At 33.3% G+C, this 17,309-nt stretch overlaps 1 protein-coding gene across 8 annotated transcripts; it reads right to left on the reverse strand.

Moving 5' to 3' along the window:
- Positions 1-4,304: 4,304 nt before the first annotated feature.
- On the reverse strand, positions 4,305-12,518 carry LOC104108976 (ethanolamine-phosphate cytidylyltransferase-like). 8 transcript variants are annotated; one of them, XM_018775162.3, is made up of 11 exons: positions 12,396-12,518; positions 10,538-10,960; positions 9,124-9,359; positions 8,494-8,663; positions 7,778-7,849; positions 7,218-7,285; positions 6,720-6,840; positions 5,729-5,794; positions 5,465-5,587; positions 5,120-5,262; positions 4,305-4,691 (listed from the first exon to the last, which is right to left on the reverse strand). In XM_018775162.3, the coding sequence occupies exons 2-10, from the start codon at positions 10,888-10,890 to the stop codon at positions 5,131-5,133; spliced, it is 1,341 nt and encodes a 446-aa protein (XP_018630678.1). In that variant the 5' UTR covers positions 10,891-10,960; positions 12,396-12,518; the 3' UTR covers positions 4,305-4,691; positions 5,120-5,130. The 8 variants fall into 8 exon arrangements, with proteins under 8 accessions (XP_018630678.1, XP_070030905.1, XP_070030904.1 ...); XM_070174804.1 differs by having other exon boundaries at positions 5,120-5,226; positions 12,267-12,402; XM_070174803.1 differs by lacking the exon at positions 12,396-12,518 and adding an exon at positions 12,208-12,384 and having other exon boundaries at positions 5,120-5,167.
- Between the last annotated feature and the right edge of the window lie 4,791 nt (positions 12,519-17,309).

The following is a 17,309-nucleotide window of genomic DNA, read 5'->3' on the forward strand; positions in this document are numbered from 1 at the left end:
TAAGAATTTATTTCATGCTAAAAATAATCGATTTTTAATTGAGTACTTAAATTATTCATCACTATTTGATTCAATTATCATCAATATATCCTGGTAAATGATAGATTTCTCAAAGAGAAATTGGTTTGATAGTGTTACCTTGAAAATGTAGTCGTCGGAATATGTGTTTGGTAGTGTATGCTCATATTTAAGAAAATAACTGATAAATAACCAAAAATCCGACAAAAACCAAATCGATAAAAAATCGACTTTATTGGTTTGGTTTGGTTCCAATATTTGATGAACCGACTTACTTGGTTTGGTTTCTTTTTAAGAAAAAATTTATCCAAACTGAACCATGAACACCCCTAGTTGTGTGTGCTTCATCTCGGGTTATAACTATTTCTTGGTCCAAGCCTCCACGTGGAACCTGAAAATGCAATATTGATGCAGCTATCTTCCTTACTTCAGAGTGCAATGGAGTAGCGGCTATTGTGCATGATTTTGCATGTCACTTTATAGTTGCAGCTTCTTTGATTTTTTAAGACTGTGTCAGTCCTACCATGCTGAAATTATAGATTTGCGTTTTGCTCTTGGATGGTTGTTTCAATAATTTGATGCCCGGGTATAGTTGAATGAGATGCCCACGAATTTGTGCTTTCTTGCTACTCCTCATATGTAGATTTTATAGAGGTCGGAGTGTTATTAGATGATAGTCATTTTTTGTTAAAAGAGAAATTCTAATGTTTCTTTAGTTTGGGTTTAAGTTTGGGTTAAGAGGCAAGAAAATTTAGTTGCTAATTTAAAAATTATACTAGTCCTTTCTATTGGTAGCATATTACTAATTTTATTGTAAACTTGTAGGTGTCTGATTAAGTTTAATAAAGTTGTTCGCTTGAGTTAAAAAAAGTATATTATTAGTCACTCCTAAAATTAATAGCCGATAATATATATAAAAAATTATAAAAGTTTTATAAATTTTTGGCTAGTGAATGAGACTAGCTTCGATCGACAGCTAATTTTGTATTTTGCCCTTAAAAAGAAGAAAAAATCTCACTTTATACCCATTAAGCCTAAACTATTTACCCTTTAATACCCAAACCCAAAGGATTTACTTTTTCTATCTATACGGCCTAAAGTATTTACCCGTCTACCCAATCCCCTTTTCCTTTTCAATTTCTCTAAACAAGCAGAGTCTTACATCCCAAACGTTCTTTTCCCCTTTCAAAAAAATCCCCATAACTTAGTCTTTTTAGTGGATGATGAAAATCCAGTACAAACCCATGCATATACCCAATATTATTTTAGAATTTTCTATATAAATTTTAAAAGATAAATTTTCATATTATTTTACATGAGTTTCACTCCAAAATCCTCTTTCTATATTAGTATATTCTTTTTTGTGTATTTATTTTTATTTCTGAGCCCATGTTGTTGTGGTTGTATATTAAGCTTCACAGATCAAAAAAATTGTGTGTTTGAAGATCCACCATTGTTAAGTTTGAAGCTCCTAAATTTGAAATTTTATTTTTTAGATCTGATGTTTATTTCAAAGTGGATGCTGTAAAATATTACTTATAGTACTTTCAGGAAGTTTATAGTAAAATTTATTCGCATTTGGAGTTGATTTGAGATCGAATTGTTTAGCTGAAAATCGAAGAACATAGTTACCCAACAGTATACCATTATAGTATACAATGTGCTGTAGGAGTATATAGCTATATTGTGACAGTATACCGTTATAGTATATAATATATTGTAATGGTATACTGTAATAATGGAAGAAGAACACAGTTACCTAACAGTATACCGCTACGGTATATAATATACTGTAGGAGTATATAGCTATACTGCAACAGTATACTATTATAATATATAATATACTGTAATGGTATGTTGTAATAATATGCAATATACTACAACAATATGCTGTAATAGTATATAATATACCATAATAATATACTTCGACTGCTATTTGTTGAGTTATCTAGGTGTTATTATCCAAAGCTAAAGTCATGGTTATAGTAACATTATATTGTCACAGTATACAATATAATTTCATAGTATATTGTAATAAATAAGTTATTTTTTAATTCTTTTAATTTTTCCAACTATGTCTTTGCAAATATTTTCTTAAATGATTTTTTTATGGAGTTCCATGAAAATAATATTCATTGTATCAGTAGATGTCGGAAGACATAAAATAGTAATATAGCTATTTGGTATATTTATATGCAGTTTTGGTATATTATTGTGACAAGTATTTTACAATAACATTAAATACTAATATGTGATTTTATTATACTAATATACCATTTTATTATAATGATATATAATTTTGAATCCTATGTGCTAGAAATATTTACTATAATACATATATTTTAAAAAAATAAAAATGCAATGAAAAAAAGAGAGGAGAAAACAGGTATAATGTATAAGTTGTTTTAATAATTGATTTAAAGAAGAAGAAAAAAATAAAGACAAATAATATATTATACTATCAGTTATATTAAAGAAGGTGAATAAATATTAAATATATTACTTATCTTTTATTATTATATAAAAAAAGAATAAAGAAAAGGAGAAAAAAAGTGAATGTAATTAAATTATGTAGAAAAAAAGTAAAATAAAAAAATGAGCTAAATTAATTTAGAAAAGGAAGAAGAAATAAAGAAAATAAACAAAAGGAAAGAAAAAAGTGAAAAAATAAAATAAAATAAAATAAAGGAGGCAAAATTGCGTATGGAATCAGATTATTTAAAAATAATAAAATAAAGAACAATATGATTTAAAAAAGGAACAGAAAAGGAGTAAAAAGAAAAAAATAAATAAAAAGGAGAAAAAAGTAAAGGATAAAAAATAGCCAATTACCCACAAAAGCTACAATGGGTAGGAAAAGTAACTAGTTTAATGGGTAGAAAAATAAATGGGTAAACAAGGGTAATTAGTTTGGGTTTTATGGGTAAATCTATAAAACTCGGGTGAAATTCAAAATAGCCAGATTTACAAGTGATAATTGAAAAATAATCACATTTTCAAAAGTAATCAAAAATTAGCCACTTTTCATGTAAAGATAAATCTGAATGAAAACACTGTTCAAAATTCGGAAAAATATTCCAGCATAATATACTGGAGTTCGAATTTTTTACATGTGAACTTCCAGCATAATATACTGGTCCAGCATAATATGCTGGAAGTTCATACACAGGTGCTCCAATCTCCAGTATATTATGTTTGAACTTTTCGTGTGCTGGAGGTTCATACACAGGTGCACCAATCTCCAGTATATTATACTGGAGTTTTCCGTGTTGCAGCAAAATAGTGGCTATTTTTTTAATGACTTTGCAAACGATGACTATTTTTCAATTACCAGTCCGAAAACTTAGTAGTCCGTGCTATTTTTACATAAAACTCGCTAAAAAGAAAGGGCATGTTAACTTGGAAGCCCAAATGTCCAATTGAGTTAGAGAAGGTCTAATGCAGGCCAAGGCCCACTCAACAGTTTATAAGAAGTAGAAGAAAGGGGCCTAGCCCAGTATTTATTTTATTTCATTCTATTTATGTTTATTTTCCAAAAGTATATATACAGACTTGATGTACACGATTTTCAGACTTCCGGATACTCTTCGATTCCCTCCCTTTTTTCCTTAAAGTTTTCTTCTTCGATTTCTTTTGATCTTGAAGGCTAAGCGTGCGTTGGTTGGTAAACTTGAAAGGAACATCACGAGCAAAGAGATATGGCTTCCTACAAACGTGTGAAGAAGTCTCAAAAAACTGCTACAGTTGAACATCAAATTGTGTATTCTCATAGTGCTGAAGCGATTGAAGGCACTAATAACCTTGGCCTTTGACATTGACAGTTCAATATCATGTCATTACAAAGTTGTTTGTGTTCGTCGTTACCTTATTGAGATATACTCTTCAGAGACAAAATCCTGGAAGATTTCACGAGCTCTGTTCCCAGAACCATATCATTGCTCATTGGTTTGTGGTAAGGGAGTTTTCTTCAATGGAGCAATCTTTTGGACATTAAGTCAGTTAGGTAGATCTTACTATTTTGATATTGATCGGGAAATTATCCACTCTTATCCTATGCCAAAAATGGATGTAAGATACTATTTTGGATGTCGATGGGCATTTGTAGATGGTTGGCTCTCCATACGAGAGACGACCTGAATTAATTGACATATTTGAACTCGGAAATACAGGATTATCAAGGTCTTTTCTTAGGGACTCAACTCATCTTCTCCATACAAGCTTGTAATCACCACTAGTAATAAGGCATAATTATGTACAGTCGACTAATCAAGGTTTGCTAATAGAAATTGGAAAGCAGATTTACTATAGAATAAGAATAGAACAATAGTTTCTTAACTTACAAGAATCAATATGAGTTTGAGGTTAGCAAATTAGCTCCAGATCTTGGAATCACTCGAAGATGATTACAACCCAAAAAGACAATTTTTTTTAAAAAAATCTAGATCTTCTGACTATGAATTTTCTTGTTATATCCTGGCACCTCCTTGAACGTTATATATCTTACAAATACAAACACGGGATGAACTATCTTGAAAACGAGCAGCTTTGCATAAATTACAAGTCAGCTACAAGAGGTCACACCGGAGACTGTAACATAAAACTTAATCGCCTGAAACATACTGTTTCTCTGCATAATATTTTTTCTCACTTGCTTCTTTTTTGGTATTTCTTTTCTGCGCAAGTCAAGGAGCCATCCGTTATTCGCCAAAACACATTACCATTTTCACGTGATTGTGCAAAACTAAATACATAACCAAGCAGAAAGATGTATCTAGCATGACTAAACTACAGTTCATTGTCACAAGTAATATTCTTTTCTAATTTGATTAGGTATCACAAGTAACAAACCTTCGTTTTAGTTAGGAAAAAAATTTTAAAAGAAAGGGAATTCATAGGCTCATTTTTCAGTATTGTCATTTCTGTTCAATCAAAGGGTAGATCTGTGAATAGGTGAGAAACACCAGCTATAATGTTCTATTTTTCTGCAGTAATGGTTTATCTAAACTAGCAAAAAGAAAGGGCAGCCCGGTGCACTAAGCTCCCGCTATGTGCGGGATCCGGGGAAGGGCCGGACTACAAGGTCTATTGTACGCAGCCTTACCCTGCATTTCTTCAAGAGGCTGTTTCCACGGCTCGAACCTGTGACCTCCTAGTCACATGACAGCAACTTTTCCAGTTATACCAAGGCTCCCCTTCTAAACTAGCAAACTGATCACTAAATAAATAAAGATAGGTGCATATGCCCTGATAACCACAGAAAACTTAAAAGACAAATACAAATGGAGTTAGTTGAACTTAAAGACGAATCTACTACTGAGGCCACCTTTTAATTAAGTTGATAGTAGAACAGTTAGTTGACTCCCTTCCGTCTTTTTCTCTCTCTGAGTGTATGTAATCATTAGGTGCATATTACTGACTAACTAACAAAATGGGTAATGCCACTTACCACATATATCTCGTGGTTGGCAATGATCCTTTGAGCAACCGAAGTGGTTGTAATATCTTTAGGACTATCAATTACTCGGAAGATTCCCATGTTTTTAGGTACTGCATAGGGATCATGTCTCTCCTGCATCAGCCAAAACATTTCCTCAAGAACATGCTTCTATATTTAATGCCTTAGCAGTTTGGAAAATATTCGTTCTATTTTTTTATCGATAGATGGAAAATGTTATTCATTGTGCAACTATCAAAATGTGCAGAGACTTACTCCTGTAGAAGTGTTCCTATCAGAAACTGTTCCATGTACAACCACAGAAATGTTGAAAGTTGTTACCTGCCCATGCCAAAAAAAAAGGGGAGAATAAATTAGTGACCAATAAGAAATGTAAAGTACTTTGTTCCTCCTTGCCGGTTAAAGAGCAGGGATGAGGGAAAAATGAACAATTTAATTTTAACAAAAGGACATGACTTGTTAAAACAGAAAGCTCATGTGCAAGAATGGCAAAGAGCTTCACCTCCTGAGGTTCTTATTTTATCTTGTTGCATTTTAAAGTGTTTTTGTTGAATGTTTCGAGCAGTATTAATAACCTACAAACTGTAGAGAAATCCGCGTTCAGCTATAGCAGAAATATGGTGATGAACCATATCTGCTGTGGTATGGTGAATCAAGGACTGAGCATTACACAGTTCTACAGGATTAATATGATTCTACAAAAATTGGAGAATTCACAACTAGTATACAGGTAAAGGGAGAGTATGAACTCCCAAGTCATATTGGGTCCACCAATATAACAGGCCACCACCCTTGCCTACATGAGAATGTAGGGATTTTTAACAACTACCCAAAGTTTCAATTGTTAAGCCTTGAACTATCAGTTTACGAAACCTTTTTCTCTTTTCTGCCAATTTCTGACAAAATCTGAAGTGTGTAACAGTTCATACCATGGTGCAAAGACTTATCTGCCAAATGTATGGTTTGCCTTCCTAATAAATGCTTTTCTCCAGAGAGAACCGGATAACTTTTATCACCGAGCAAAGGGTCAAGTACACATAGCCAGGTGAGTCATAAGCAAAATTTCCCCATTTCCTTCTTTTTCATCAATACGAAATCAACAAACACAGAAGAAACTTCCCTTTTTTAAAAAGCAGCAGTTTTGCTTATCTTTTGTATAAACAATAAATGCAATTAAGTAGATAAATCTAAAAGAAATAGAAATAAGAGAGAAAGAACACATCTAGGAGGTTGAAGCAAGCAATACCATATCCTGGGTCACTTCCCAAGGGGAACCAATAATGACCTCATCAACATAGCGGCAGGCAAGTACACTAAGACTTCGCTCGTGCAGATTCATCAGTGGATACTGATGTCCACGAAGTTCACTGCAAGAAATAAAAATTGTTAATTCTCTATAATTCCTACTCATAAAAATGTTGGTTAAATGAGATAACCACAGGTTCTGAAGGAGTGCTGTGAGAAATTTCGGAAGTCCTAACTAATAAGAAACTATGGTATCTAAACATGCAAGTATTAATACAGAGACAATCACACACTCAAAGTATCTTGAAAATAAGAATTTTCTTGTACTTCTAAATGTTAACCAAATAAGGTTTCATTAAAAATATAACCTCAGAGCCGTTCAATTGACAGTGCAGTTTGCCCATTGACAAATAAAATTAGGGTTGCCACTTTGAAGGAAGTTATTGGAAAGTATTAGAGTCAAACCAAGAACAGGCAAGTAGTAGAAACATGAACATACCTTACGGTCTGGTCAGTATAAACTCCAACTAAAAGAAAATCTCCAAGCTGTCTGGCACTTCTAAGAATCTGAGTGGGAGAAAAAGTAACTTATTCAAAAAACTGTATACTAATGCTGAACGAGAAGACACTCTTTTAATGAACTATGGAGCACAATAAAAAAGTGAATGACACTAAAGTCAGGTTACAGACGAGAATTTGAAGCTTAAGTATATCATCTATAAGAGGCAAAAGAAAAAGATCAATAGTTAAGTATACCAGTAAACATCTTCTACTATTATATAATGAGCTTTGACAGTTCAAAAGAGTTTATTGCAATTAATATAAAATGCTACTTGTAATTCTCAACATCATCAAGGATCCTGACTTATACAGCATCTTAACGCATGAACCTTAGCATTAGCATCCAAGTAGAAGAAAGAAACTTAACAGACAGTTCATAAATCATTCAGAGTAACAATATCTCAGACATATTTATAAAGATGAAAGCCACACATATGATTGCACAATGTATACATAATAAAGCTTGACAATATCAAAAATCCAAAATTAGAGATTTACCTCAACATGGCCAGCATGAAAAAGATCGAATGCACCATCAATATACACAACTCTAGCATTTGGCCCAGGCCCCTAAGAATAAAAAAGTAGGAGAATATTTAATTGTAAAGCTCCAAAAAAAAGGAGAAACTCAAACAGAAATAATTGCAATGAGACAGAAAAGTGAGACTTAGTGTTTTCTGTAAATCACCATGAACTAACAGGAAGTAACTTTATCACCACTTTTTGTTGTTTCAACGTCAAAAGTGAATTCATTTACTCAAGCATCGCCAGGTCCGTATGATATCCCATATGAATGCGATTGAGGGTACATGGTTGGCTGTTACAATTATTAATACATGTTAATGGAACAAAATTTTCTTTTGCCCGAAGCATAAAGGAACTATTATCTCCCAGAAAACACCCTAGTCAATAGTACCCAAGTTAACCTTATGTTTTCTGATTAATCAACCCTATGAGCGAGGCCTTCATTCAACATAAAATTATGCTAGTGTATGTCTATTCAGATATCATCTGAGCCGACATTTACAGAAGCTTTATCCTTGATCACTGTGAAGTATAGATTCAGACGTAAAGGCTCCAACAAAATTCTAATTCTACAACTAGTCTTAAATTGACACTCATAATGTTCAAATTGGAATCAAATGGAAAAAGGAATAATAAACTTAATTTAGCATGATGCATAAATAATAAGTAGAGAGTACAGCTTGTGGTACCTTTCCATTTGAAAATTGCACAATTCGTCTAGATGTGGGCAGAAAATGAGATATCTGATCAATGTTCGCCATTTTTTCCTCGGCATATACACCATTCATATTATCATCTCCAGGGAGAGATGCTTTAGTGCTATCTTGAGAAATACTTTTAGCAGATGAAAGAATCCTTCCTACAAAACATGATCGGAAAATGTATGAGAAAAACAAAAACATTCTCATTCTCAACGCTCCTACGACATGGTTCCAGGAAACATTTCCTTTTCTTCATTTTTCCAGGATGTTTCCTGAACAGTCTTTGATTTATTTTCATTTGCTAGTCTTGGGAAAATCATTTGATTCTAAAAAGTATTCTGAAAAACCACTATACACAAGTCTTCTGATATTATCAGCTAGGCCTCTGTACATTGTATACATATGTAAGCACAAAGTAAAAAACTATGGGTGGGAGAGGAAAGAGTTTGCAATTAAACTATCTGAGGTGGGGGAGGGTCCATTGTATACAGAACACAATCTTGTAAAGGATCAATATGGCATATATCTGGAAAATTTTAGCTATATTAGCTTAATAGATTGGATGATGTGATTACGCATCAATACTTAAACTGAACTAGAATAGGAGAGATATAGTACCTACAATGTCTGTGCTGGAGACACCTTCAGTGCGTTTAATCTGCTTGTACCGACCAGCTTGTTTTGCTAGGGCATAAGCATCAGTTCCATCTGGAAGTAGACAGGGATCATCGCCGTGTATAATGTAATCAATCTTATGCTCATTAAACAAACGGTTCATAAAATCCTCAGTAATTGCATAAGGAGCATTGGCAATTACTTCATCCACCCACTTCAGCCCACTAACAAGGGCAAGTCTGCAAAAGATCTTAAAATTAGACAACATTTTAAGGTTGGGGAAAACTGAAACAGTTGAATTGATGAAATAAAATAGCATTACATAAGGAACACATAAATAAGTGGCACTAAATTCTTTGTCAAGTAATTGAAGTGAATGGTAAATTATACTTGAACTTCTATGAATTAAAAGACATTTACATCTTTACACACGGAGCCAATAGGCATAAATTGAAGGAAGAAACTTCTCTCCATAATCCACTTTATGTCAAAAAACCTGTTTAGGCTCATCAAGAATAGCAAGGTCAAGACTTCGATGGACAGTGCTGGTAACAGGTCATCCATCAACTTACGTCCTGAACTGGGCCACAGACCTCCAGCCTAGATATGGTGCTGGGATAAAATGTATAAGGGATGGGATCTCAAAGGGTATTTGCTACTCATTGAAGAGATTGTCTCAGTTTCTGCCTTTGCCAAAGGACCAATAGACAAGGCAAATTAGCCACCGAATCAATGCAGGAAACGACGATAGGGGGTGTTATTATGACATTATTTCACAATGTTTAGCTATCATTTTACTCAAGTGGAATCTTGAAAAATATTACGTATTTATAGTCAAGATCATTTATATGGATAGTTAATGAGGACTTGAATCAGTGCGTCTAGTTAATACATCTTAATCATGATAACAAATTGTTATCAGCAAGGCCATAGTATGTCATCCTACACTAAATGTGAGATTGCCCCCAACTCAGTACCAACTTTACTATGATTTCTCTTAAAAACTGCCATTGGCTCGTGTATTCTATAATTCTCAGTCTTGGTTCAGTCCATTGCCGCCAATCATATTGCATTTTATCAAAACAATTTCAGCAACTAAATTCGACCTTTCTGTAGAGTGGATTTGTTCTTCAGCTATCCTATTCAGGCAGGGTGGAGAAGAAAGAGGGAGACTAAAGCGCATGTTCTCTAGTCCACAGTGGATTAGACTTTAAACCTTCATGTTATATAAAGGTGAAGCTAACATTCCTAAGGTAGATACTGAAAGTACAGCTCTCTACGGCACCATTTGAACAAATAAGGCATCAGACAGAAATTTTATGCATTAAACTATTTTTTTGCTGTACAAGATAATTTGCAGATAAGAGAAACAAATATAAAAATCTAATCAATGAAAGATGCAGCAACTAATCAATACCTTTCTTCCATGCATAAAACAGGTGGACCCTTATTAGCTACAATTTCTTCATCACTAACAACTCCAACTACTAACTCGTCCCCCAACGCTTTAGCTTGTCTTATCGCATTTGCATGACCATAATGCATTAGGTCAAAACACCCATCCATATAAACACGAATACGTTTCTTCCCACGCTTCTTTTTACGGAGGATATTCAGGTTGGGTAAAAGGTGGGGTAGAGTAGGAACACTGATCCCTGTAAAATAGCTAGTAGACACCCCGAGCAAGGCTGCAGTTAGCATGACTCCACCAAAAAGCCTGGGGTAGTAACACAGCCTTTCCCCGATCCAGCTATTGCTTTCAAAATCCATTGGCCTCCTCCCTCTAACTTCTTTCCCAGGGTCCTCTGTGGACCTCTTCTGCAAAAGAGGAAGAGAGGCCCTGCAATAAAGAGCAACAACCATTTAATCAAAAAACGAAAAGTAAGTCGTAGAAATAATCTGCTCATAGTAATCCCTATCCAAAATCAGAAACATAACATTTCACAATAGTAGGTTATGCTGGTTAAAGGATCAAATTTGATGGAATGGTCAATTAAATAAGCATGTGAAAAAGGACCAAATATCAAATGTTGGGGGTTAAAGTACCCAAAAGATGCAAACTATATTGCTAAAACATCCAATTTGAACAGAAACAAGAAAATTGAATAAACAGACACTGCAAGCATGGGTGGAGCCAAGGGGGCAGAAGCGGGTTTATCTGAACCCCCTAAGCCGAAAAATAACACTATATATAGAGTCAAAATTATTTTGTTTGTATATATAGTAGATGTTGAATCTCCTTGACTTCTTCGTATGTTTAATTCTTTATATTTTAAACCCCTTACTGAAACTAGCTCCGAGCAAGCACCAAGCAAAGCATGAAACAAAACTAAGCTACATGAATTGCATTTGCTCAATATAATCCCTATTTCAATCTTTTTTCCCTATTTCAATCTGATTTCAGAAAACAATTTCTTAGCTACAATAGGTTATGCAGTAAAAAGGATCAAATTAGATGGAATGGCCAATTAATAAACATGTTTCGAAAGGACCAAATTACACAAGTAGGGTGAAGTATGCAAAAGATGTGAACTTTATTGGTAAAACAACCCAAAATTAAACAGAAACCAACAACATTGAATAAACAGACATAGCAACCAGAGGTGGATCTAGCCTTTTTAGCAGGTTCAACCGAATCCACTGCCTTTAAGATCGAATTTAAGTAATGTATATGAATAACAGACAGTATCTACACCTAATTCACTGCCTTTATATCTTAATTCTGCCTATGCAGCGAACACTAGCAAAAACATTCAATATGAGGCTCATAGCCTCATACAGAAATATCAACCAAGACCAAAAAAAAAAAAAAGGTAATAAGATCTGGGTATTGCATGATAATCAAAATATGTCCTGAACAACAACTTATATTCCATTCAAAACAACATAATGCATCACACACAAATCACAGACACATGAAATCAAGATAATGAACCAAATTGTTGTAGCACAAACCATGCAAATTACAGAGCTAAATCCAGCTCAAGATTCATAGACTAATTCAAGAAAAACGACAAAGTTTGCAAAATAACAAGAAAAAAATTAATCTTTTAATAAAAAAATGGTGGGTCGAAATAAAGAAAGAACCTGAAGCTGGGAAAATAAGGGGAATTGAGAAATTCAAGAAAAGTGAGGAATTATATTACTCTTGCAATATGCGTGTAAAGGGGTTTGTTGGTATGGTGTAGTTTACGTTGAGGTTAACGCCACAGCAGAACAGAAATCTAAAATTCTGCAGAAGAAAAAGGGGGGAATTTGTCAGATAGAATCTTCACCTTTTCTATTTCTCCCTTTATTCTCCTTTAGATAGATGTTAATGGTAAAGGTGATTCACAAATATCAGCAATTTTTTAATCTTTTTTCTCCTTATACATAGGGTGTTTGGCAAAGCTTATAAGCGGGTCAAACTGGCTTATAAGTACTTTTTGCCTTATTTACGCATTTGGTAAAATTAAAAATACTTATAAGTTAAGTGCTTATAAGCCAAAAATAAGCCATAAGCCATAAGTTGGTCTCCCTCAACTTATCAAATTTTAGCTTATAAGCACTTTAGGTTTGACCAAAATATTTACTATTCTATCCCTAAAATACTTCTTTATAAAACAAAACTCTTCGTATAATTTTACTCTATCCCGATTCTTCATAAAACCTAAACAGTTGTTGCCTCTCCAGTCGTGCCATTGCTTCCTTTACGTGCTTCTTTCGTTCTTCTCTGCAACTATCAGACAAATTACAGGTAATTTTTTTATGTTTTAAACACTCTATCAAGATATGTTTACAAATCCTCCTACGTGTTTCTATCAAGACAAGATGTGACTATAAGATGAAAAGAATTGAAAGCTTAATGAATTCAGTTTTTGGTTTTGGGGTCCAAATTATAAGTTATTTTTGTCCCTTTCATCCCATATGTTTTAAACTTTACTAAGTATTTGTTGTTTGTCAAATTTATATTTCTCGGACAGTATTTTTCTGCGTGTAATCAAAGTGACGGTACAAAACAGGCCAGCCTTTCGCTTTTACGCACGAGTTTTCTTGTCTTGTATATTTTTTTTTCTCATGACTTCTTGTTTAGAGTTGAGTATATTATTAATGTTATAAGGAGGTAGGCTACACGTATCCCTTTCTTCATGCATTGATGAATACTAGCAAACACATTTTGGATGTAATACGAAAGATACCTAGTTATACATAAAGTTTCTTGTTTGTGAAATTTATTCACGGTCACAACTCATGAGGAGAAAGAAGGAGTCGAGTAGGAACATAAATTTATTGGAAGCTACAACCCTCTATAGCTCAAATATAACAACACATGCTTTCTCTTGTTTTGTTAGTCACTAGAAGTTTAAGACAGTTGGTCTCATTATAATATTGAATATTATTTATACTTCAAAAGTATGTGACATACAAAAATAAGAAGGCGTTCTTTTGAACTTTGTTTATTTTGAGTTGTGCATAAATATTATTATATGTGTACGTTTATAGCTAAATCTTGTAATCTCTTCAGATTGTTAACATTCAATTATGGGAGAACGACATAATACTAAGTGGGACGAATATGCACATATTAAATTCATTGAATTGTGTGAGCAAGAAGTTAGAAAAGGAAATAGGCCAAACACTTACTTGTCTAAAGATGGATGGAAGAATATGGTAAATGAGTTCAATAAGAAGACGGGACTAGAATATACTAGAAAACAAATGAAAAATTATTGGGATCACATGAAAGCAGAGTGGACTTTTTTTAAGCAGTTGATGAGAGGTGAGACAGGTTTAGGATGGGATCCCACAAGAAAAATAATTATTGCAGATGATGATTGGTGGGAGCAAAAAATTAAGGTACATTGCTTGCCCTTTTCTATAATTATTTCATAACTCTATTAATTTTTAGTTTCATTTGTTTGCTTAGAGTAATTTTAAATTCTTTTTTACAGGAGAATTCTAAATACAAAAAATTTAGGAACAAAGACCTTTTTGCTGATATGGTTTCGTTACGATGCTTTATTTACTGATATCATTGCCACCGGAGAGAGAGCACGTGCAGCAAATCAAGAACAAGAGTCGAAAGTTGGGTTAGATCAAGATGATGATGGAACAAATGATGTTTATGATAATGACATAGAACAATGGAATGATGAAAGAAGCGATGAAAGTCATGACTTGCAGAATATGGATTCAATTACGTTTCCTGAGCCATCGCTTAGAAAGCGAAAGTCAATAGATGGCAGTGGCAGTAGCAGTCAAGTGAAAAAGCGCAAGACAAAAAATAATTCATTGTCACTAAAAGAGGAGATACACTCCCTTATTGAGTTCATATCTAACAACAGTACATCTAGGTCTTCAGAGCCCACCATTGAGAAGTGCATGGATATTTTAGAAAATATTCCTGGTATTCTTGAAGGGAGTGATATTTTTAATTGTGCTGTGAACTTGTTGACACATAAAGAGATGCGACATGCATTTTTGAAGTTGTCTACCGATGAAGTTAGGAAATTTTGGTTGGAGTACAACCACCGATGATCCTTCGTGCCGAATGATCCATCTAATCCAATCTGAGAAGTTGTTTATGATGCCTTACCCATATTACATTAGCATTAGACGTTTTAACTTGTCCTTTAAAGTATGTATAGAAGGTTACATTTTCTTAATGTTTTATTTCCTGTTTATACATAATGGTGGTTTAATCATTTCTTGTTTAGACATTACGTGTTTTATTTTAATAGATGACTATACTATCTACTTTGAAGTTATCATTTGTCATTTTTAATTCGTAACAGTTTGTATGTCTGTTTCATTTCAGTTTAATGGAATGCTGGAACAATGACTTGTTAAATGACGAAAATGAAGAAGAGAAAACTCAAGAAAATAAGGAACGGATGGTACTATGTCGAATAACATGTAAGAGTATATTGATATATTATGAGAAATACATTTGTAAGGAACCGTATCGTACATCTAAACGCACTAGGAATATATTTATCTAAGAGATATTACATGAAAATGAGATTCGGTGTTATGAAAATTTAGATTGAGGAAGTCAGTGTTTCTTGATTTAAGCAAAGATCTAACTGATAAATATGGTCTTAAACCCACGCGTGGGATGTCTGTCTATGAAGAGTTAGGGATGTTCTTGATGATTTGTGCATATGGTGCCGGAAATCGATTGGTACAAGAGATTTTTCAACATTCAGGAGAAACAATTCATAGGCATTTTCATAGTGTTCTAAAGGCCATTGGTAAGCTTGCAAGAGACATAATTCAACCACATCCAAGTTATAATGATGGTGCAGGAGATCACAAGCCATGTAGTCAACGATATCTCCCTTTCTTTAAAGTAAGTGACATACTTAATAATTATATTATTATATTTTTACATTTTAACTCAAAAAATTACCTAGTGTAAACTTATATTTAGTTTTTGCATGTATATATTTTTAGGATTATATTGGAGCACTTGATGGCACACATGTGAAAGCAAGATTGCCTCAAGGTCAAGAGATACCATATATTGGGCGTAAAGGTTATCCTACTCAAAATATTCTTGTTGTTGTCGACTTTAATATGTGTTTTACATTTGCATGGGCTGGGTGGGAAGGAGCAGCTCATGATAACCGTATATTTGGTGAGGCACTTCGTAGACCTGAACTGAATTTTTCACATCCATTCCGGGACAAATATTATCTTGTTGATGCAGGATATTCACACATAAAGGGATATATGGCTCCATATAAAGGGGATAATGTGAGATACCATCTTGCAGAATTTCGTCGAGGTGCGACACGACAATTGCGAGCACCAAATGGACATAAAGAAATGTTCAATTATTTGCATTCTTCTTGCAGAAATATTGTAGAGCGAACATTTGGGGTATGGAAAGCAAGGTGGTCTATTTTGCGAGATATGCCTTTTTATCATATTGACACTCAAAGAGATATCGTATTGGCTACAATGGCGATTCACAATTATATTAGAAAGAAATGTAAGGTGGACAATGCATTCCAAGAAGCTGAGAATGAGAGATATGTGCCATGTGTTGATCCTGATATTGGAAGATCCACAAGAGTCAATGTTGCAGATGAAGAAAATATAGAAAATCAAGGAGATAATAATATTTGGATGGCAATTCGTGATCTGATTGCTCAAGATATTTATGATAGTTGAATGTTTTATTCTTATTTATTACAAATAATACATATTAAGTGCTTGTTTCTTCTCTACAAACACTGTGTGCATTATTTAAGGTTTTCTTCTTAACTTTTGTTAATTTATACTCCACCCCTTCTAATTTATGATTGTATACTTATCATAACATAAATTATATTTATAAAAAAGATATTATCTAATCATTTTTATAATTAAAATAACATGATAAATAGGTAGAATCTAAAATTTTGAAGAAAATAACGTTTTTAGTAGTGTAAATTGTTATAAGGTTATTTAAGTCATTTTAACATAAAAAGAGCTTATCAGCACTTTTTAATCAAACAGTTTCAGCTGCTTATTATTAGTTTAAGCACTTTTATCCAAACACGTAACTGCTTATTTTTTAAATCAGTTTCAGCACTTAAAAGTGCTTTTCAGCACCTAATGCTTATCAGCTACTCTAAATCAGCTAAGCCAAACGGGCTCTTAATATGTCTCAAATCTTTTTAATAGAAGTTTAATTTGGTGCTTTGGTTTGGCAAGGAAACAAAAAGAAAGGGGTTAGGAGTTAGGACTATAGCCAGATGTTAAGTGTATGAGTATGATTTGTCATTTGTCAACTGAAATTTTTTTTGCTCCTACTTGACAAGTCATACGTTAAATGTGAGGCAACAAAAAGGGAAAGAGAGTCATTTACTTAACCTGTTAAACAATTGCATGAAGTAGTTCATCGAAGAGAAAGAGTCGAGCCAGCTTTTTTTTACGTTTTGAGTTATTGAATCTACTCCCTTTTGGTTGTTTGGTGTATAAAGTGCCAAATGTAAACGGCAATATCAAATACATTTAATTCTAAGCAAGTTAGGATTGATTATATATATATTTTTAATTTCATCTCATATTAATATTATACAAAAAATAAAATAAAGAGTACTAGTGTTAAATGTAAAATTTAAGGAAAAAATTCGGTATAAGTATTTTCGGAAATGGATTTCTATTCTTAGTTTAAATTTGTCACAGAAAACTTTCCCGCAAATGATTTATGTACCAAC

This window comes from Nicotiana tomentosiformis, chromosome 5, assembly GCF_000390325.3.
Source record: "Nicotiana tomentosiformis chromosome 5, ASM39032v3, whole genome shotgun sequence".
Lineage (NCBI taxonomy): Eukaryota > Viridiplantae > Streptophyta > Magnoliopsida > Solanales > Solanaceae > Nicotiana > Nicotiana tomentosiformis.